This window comes from Petaurus breviceps, unplaced genomic scaffold, assembly GCF_028583685.1.
Source record: "Petaurus breviceps papuanus isolate PSGF00001 unplaced genomic scaffold, PetGlider_PUasm1.0 355, whole genome shotgun sequence".
NCBI lineage: Eukaryota > Metazoa > Chordata > Mammalia > Diprotodontia > Petauridae > Petaurus > Petaurus breviceps.
Genome location: NW_027186289.1, coordinates 899,084 through 904,539, shown reverse-complemented (window position 1 = coordinate 904,539; position 5,456 = coordinate 899,084). Strand labels below are relative to the sequence as shown.

General features: G+C 54.0%; 1 protein-coding gene across 2 annotated transcripts in view; it reads left to right on the top strand.

Moving 5' to 3' along the window:
- The first annotated feature begins 1,063 nt into the window (after positions 1–1,063).
- Positions 1,064–5,456, top strand: part of LOC138168136 (NACHT, LRR and PYD domains-containing protein 12-like) — a 29,099-nt gene continuing 24,706 nt past the window's right edge. Inside the window, exons 1-2 of one of the 2 annotated variants that reach the window (XM_069097171.1) lie at positions 1,064–1,349; positions 1,950–2,042. In XM_069097171.1, coding sequence (XP_068953272.1) covers positions 1,064–1,349; positions 1,950–2,042 — 379 coding nt within the window. Of the gene's footprint in view, positions 1,350–1,949; positions 2,091–5,456 lie in introns of both variants that reach the window. The other variant, XM_069097170.1, reaches the window with a different exon arrangement.

The window sequence follows — 5,456 nt, the reverse complement described above, 5'->3', positions numbered from 1 at the left end:
TGAGGCTGCACAGAGACAGGAGTTAAGTCCACAGCAGCAAATGCAGTCTCTGGGAGGGAGAGAAGATAGAGGAAAAGGGAAGAAGGTCCAGGAGAAAGTCTGGTGCGGATGGACACTCAGCAAAGATGATGGAGAAGGCAGGAAGCAGAACTGGACCAAGTCACTGCCCAGACAGAGGAGAAGGAAGAGTGTGTGGGAGGTAAGGTGGTCAGCGGTGCCCAATGCAAGACAGGAGCAGGAAGGGGAAGGCCAGGCGAGGCCATGGAGGAAGGGGAGGGGATTCCTCAGGTGGCCACATTGGGCCTCCCAGAGCACCCTCCCCAGACACAAGCACATCCCTGACTTCCTCTTTATAGAAGGACTCAGTCCCTCTAGCTAGTAGGACCAAGCCTGGGCATGTGGGAGAAGACACTGCCTGGGAGTGGGTGAAACACCTCAGAGCTTCCTTGGCTTCCTCTGCAAGCTCCTTGGATCCTGGGCACCGTCCCTCCCTGCCTTCCCTCCCTCCCTTGCTCCCTTTGGCTGCCTCTCCCAGGCCCAGCCTCTCTCTTGATCTCTCCCTCCAGCTCTCTGCTTCACAATCTCTCCCTTTCTTTCCCTGGTTTTTGTGTTTTTATCTCTTTCCTTCAAACTTTCTGTTTCTCATTGCTCCATATCTTCTGCAGTCTTGCCTTTTCTGCCCCTCTCTGTCTCTGCCTGTCTAGCTGCTCCCTCTCCCTTTCTCTCAATCTGCCCCTCTCCATCTCTCTTCTGCTAGCTCCCACTTTCTCTCCAGCTCTCTCTGTCCCTCTCCATCTTATCTGCATTTCCCCATCCTCTCTTTCCTTGTATCCTGCCTCCCCTCCCACACTATCCCTCTCTTTGTCCACACTTGTCACTGCCACCCATGGCCAGAGTGGTATGCCCTCTGTCACCTTCTAGTGCTGGGCCACGTAGTGGGTGACAGTGGGGACCCCCTGGACTGATCAGGAAGCCTCCTGTCCTGTCCACAGCCCTGAGCTCTGGAGCCCTCCTGGGGTCAGGGCCCAGGGGCTTCTCCCCACCCTCAGCTCAGCCCCTGCCAATGGGCATGGCAGACACCATCCAGTGCTGCCTAGCATCCTATCTGGAGGAGCTGGAGTCTGTGGAGTTGACCAAGTTCAAGATGTACCTGGGCCTGGAGGCCGAGAGGGAGGGGGAAGGGAGAGTGCCCTGGGGCCGAATGGAGAAGGCTGGACCGCTGGACTTGGCAAAGATCTTGGTGGCCCACAGGGGCCCGGCTGAGGCCTGGGGGCTGGCCCTTCGGGTCTTCAACCAGATCAACAGGAAGGACCTGTGGGAGCGAGGATGCCAAGAGCCGCTGGTGAGGGGTAAGGATTCCCTCAGCATGGAGTACCCTAAACGCCCCTCTTCACAGGGGCAGACCTGGGAGGCACTGCTTCCAGTCCTGGCTCTGGCAAGGATGCACAGAGTGACATTTCCCTTCTCTGGGCCTGCCTTAGTTTCCCCTTCTGAAAGACTAAGGGATTGGATCCCGTGACTTCTGGGGCTCCTTCGAGCTCTTCCAAGGTCTGTTCTGTGGAGACAGGCTTAGACTTGCCCCACCACAGGTGGGAGCTGCATAGAGATGGCCCAATATAAGGAATGAGCTTCCCACCACCAGAGCTATCCAAGAGGAGAACAGGCCCCTATAACTGGGAGCCTGACATTGAGGTTGGATGGTCACTTGGGTGTGTTGTCATGAAGATTCTTGTTCAGTAGCAGTCTTTAAGGGCCCTTCCAACTCAGAGAGTCTGTTGAAATGTTTGTTGACTGACTGACTGACGAATGACTGAATGAATGATTGAGTCTGGTTGGGTCTAATCGAGTTGAGCCTGGCTGATCCCCATAGGACCAGGCCATAGCAGCCAACTGAACATTCTCCAGTGATGGCTGTTCTCCACATAGACCCATTTCCTTTCCTGTTCCAGATGTCCCACGCTCCCTGGAGGTCACTGTGTTGGGCTCCTGCGGCAGAGAGTCTGGATGCTTGGCCAAAGCCTTTCCGGGGGTAACAAAGAAAGGCAAGCAGCCAGGACTGTGCAGACCCTGTTTCCTCCCAAGCCAACCAGGTGGGTCCTGTTCCTTTGGTAAAGATCTTCCTCGGCTGCCTGACCTGCCACTCTCAGGCTGGGGCATACAATGGCCGATCATTGTTCTTGGCAAACCTCTGTGTTTCAGACCTCGATTTGTGTGTTAGTCACAAGTGTCAAGGCAGCCTTTGTGGGCACCTTGCCGCTCAGCTGCCGAGCCCAGAGAGGGAGGGAAGGCCTGGGTTAGAGAGGTGGGAAGACTAAATTCTACAAGGGCGGAGATCTCGAGGAGGGACCCAGAAGAGCTAGAGGATGTCCAGTGTGGTCATAGCTAGCGGCCATTTATAGGGAGATTGAAGGTTGCCAAGTGTTCTGCGAGCACTGTCTCATTTGATCCTCCTGGGAGGAAGGGTTACAGATGAGGTGACTGGTAAGTGTCTGAGGTGGCCTTTGAACTCTGACTCTCTCCACTCACTATGCCAGGGAGGAAGGGCTTTGATATCATGTCATGAGGACTGGTTGAAGGAAGGCAGCATGCTCAGCCTGAGGAGAAGCCTCAGGGGAGATGTGAGAGCTGTGTTCCCAGACTTTAAGGGTAATCCCCAGCAGGGAAAGAAGAGACTGAACCCAGGCAGGGAAGGGAAGTCTGAGGTCTGGCAGGTTTGGTCCCAGTCAGCTTGGGCCAACCCCAGCACAGGCGGCCTGCTGGGTAAGGTAATGAGCTCCCGGTCAGCAGAGGCAGCAGGAAGCTCTTACTTTGGGAAGGACTCAAGCCTGATGCCTGGTGCCTGGTGCCCGGTGCCCAGTGCCTGGTGCCTGGTGCCCGGTTCCTGGTGCCCTCGGCGCTTCCTTTCAGTTAGGAGATTTGAGATGATGGTGCCAGGGAAAGGCTGCCAGACTTGGAGGTAGATAACACAGGTTTGGGACGCCCCACAGATCTGTGGGCAGTCATCTAACTGCTGACGCTCCACTTCATTATCTGTAAAGCGGGGGTGAAAATGCAGCCTCTTTGTGGGAAGAGTGTTGTGTTCTGTAAAAAGAAAGTCCTTACTGTAGGCAAGCTGGGCAGAATGCCCCTGGGAGTTCTCTCAGCGCTGTGCTGCCCTGACTCCTTGTCTCCTTGCTTATCCTATGAGGTAGAGAGAATGGGCTGGGGGAGGTGGTGAGCTCTGTGTCATTGGTGGTATTTAAGCACAGGCCAAATAACAACTCATCAGGGGCCGTAGGGCCACAGACCTAGAGCTGGAAGGATCACAAGAGGCCTTGTAGTCAACTCTCTCATTTTGCAGGAGAATCTGAGGCCCAGGGAGGTCAAGGGACTTGTCCAGGTCACACAGGCTGAAAGCATTAGAAGTTCAGAGCAAAACCTTAACATGTTATGTAAACATGTTATGACCCACATGCTGTAGAGGATGTTTCTGCTCAGATTTGGGGGTGGCCACCAGAGAAACACTACAGGGGGGATTGTTGTAAGAGGGGCCAGGAAGTCTTGGGTTCAAATCTCCCCTGCAAAATGGAACAGTAGCATCTGTGGTATCTGCCTTACAGGGTTACCGGGAGACCCTGGGATCTGAAAGGTATAGTAGGGTGCAGACATGCACCCCGGAGTCCTTCTGGAGCTGGGATCTAGGGTGGGTGAGGGAACCCCTGCTCGGGATGAGAGGCAGGGCAAGATGCCCTCTGCGGCTTTTCCTTCCCTGGCAGGACATAGGCGGATAGGCATATCTGAGCCCAGATATAGATGGGCTAGTGCGAAGGGAAGGCAGATGAGACATCAGGCAGCCTCCTGGGGCCCCACCAGTTCTGCAAATGTATGAGTCACAAAAACAGTTCCCTTTTCTAAAGTTGGGCAAAAGACAAAAGGGCTTTTGTGGCTTTCTTGACCCCAGTGTGTGGCCCTACATTGCTGGGATGATGGTGGCAAAGCAGATCGACTTCCTTTTCCTGACCCAGAGCTGGCTCCCCCTCTCTGGGTCTCAGTTTCCTCCCTTATCGAAGGATGTGGTTAGACCCCCAGGTCTGGCTAGAGTGTAGAAGCTGTCTCATCTTTGCTTCTGGCTCCCTGTGCCAACTCAGGCAAATCCTCTCCTTTCTCTGTCAAAAGAGAGAGTTGAATGGCCTGGTCTTCAGGGTCCTTCTAGCAGATTCCAGGATGCATTACTGAAAAGCCCAAGGTCCCCTCCTGAGGGCTATCAGGAAGTGGCTCACCTCCACTGCTGGTATGGAAACACATGGTGGTAACATCTGTTGAAATGTGGAAGGGGGATGTTGCAATGGGAAACCCATTTTCAATTCAGTTCAGCTGTGGGACCCTGCAGTCAGCTCTAGGCTGGAGTGGGGATGGGACGAAGGAGGAGAAGCATGGGCATGGGCAGGCTGGGCCCAAAGTGGAGAGCGCCAGGGGCTCCACAGCCGCAGACAGATCTCAGCTGGCTAGAATGCAGGATGTCTTCACAGTCAGAGCTGTCCCAGGGCAGGGGGCTGGCAAGGAGCTCCCTGTCACTGCAAGGCTGTGAGGCTGTGAACGGATCACTTGTCAGGATGGTCCTCCCAGCTTGGGGAAACTGGTGTAGAGGAGAATCCAAATACTCCCAAAGTGCCTGAAGGGCTTTGAAATATCAAATGATCACATCACTGATCGTCAGTGATCTGGGAGAGGCAGAGTGGATGGGCTGCCCTCGGAGGTCCTGTTCAGCTCTGAGATGCTCTTCTGTCTCCCTGAACCTATTCAGAGGGTCCCAAGAATTAGAAGAACTTCAAAGGTCAAAAGATGCCTAAGATCATGAATTTCGAGCTGTAAGGGAGCTTAGAGGTCTTAGGGTTATAAGACTCGGAGGTCATAGGATGGTAGATTAGAATGGGAAGAAATCTGAGAAAGCATAGTATCTTTCCCTTGCATACATGCATCCCCTTGATGTCAGGGGTTGTCCTGCCTCCAAACACCTGTCCTTTGGTGGCTGGCCCATTGGGGATGAGCCCATCTAGTCACTAGAAGGGAAGTCTCCCGAGGGACTCTCCTGGTTTGGGTGTCAGAGTGGGATGACCCAGCCAAGAAGGATGAGGACAAGGGGTCACACTGGGAGAAGAACCAGGAGAGGCAGCAACCTCAGAACTCATGGAAATGCGGAGCGAGGCACAGGAATTTGCTGGATTTGGAACTGGAATTTTGTCCAGATACACAGAATGAGTTACTAACCACCTTTTGATTGTAGAGGTGATAGGCAGACACAGGAGTTGGGGGGTGGGGCTTTATGCCCAGGGTTGTTTACAGATCTTTTAGTGCCTTTGATAAGGGCATGGGTGACCCGCTTTTTACATGAGATGGTATAAAGCTGGGAGGAGTTGTGTGAGCTCGAGCCACACACACACACACACACACACACACACACACACACACACACACAC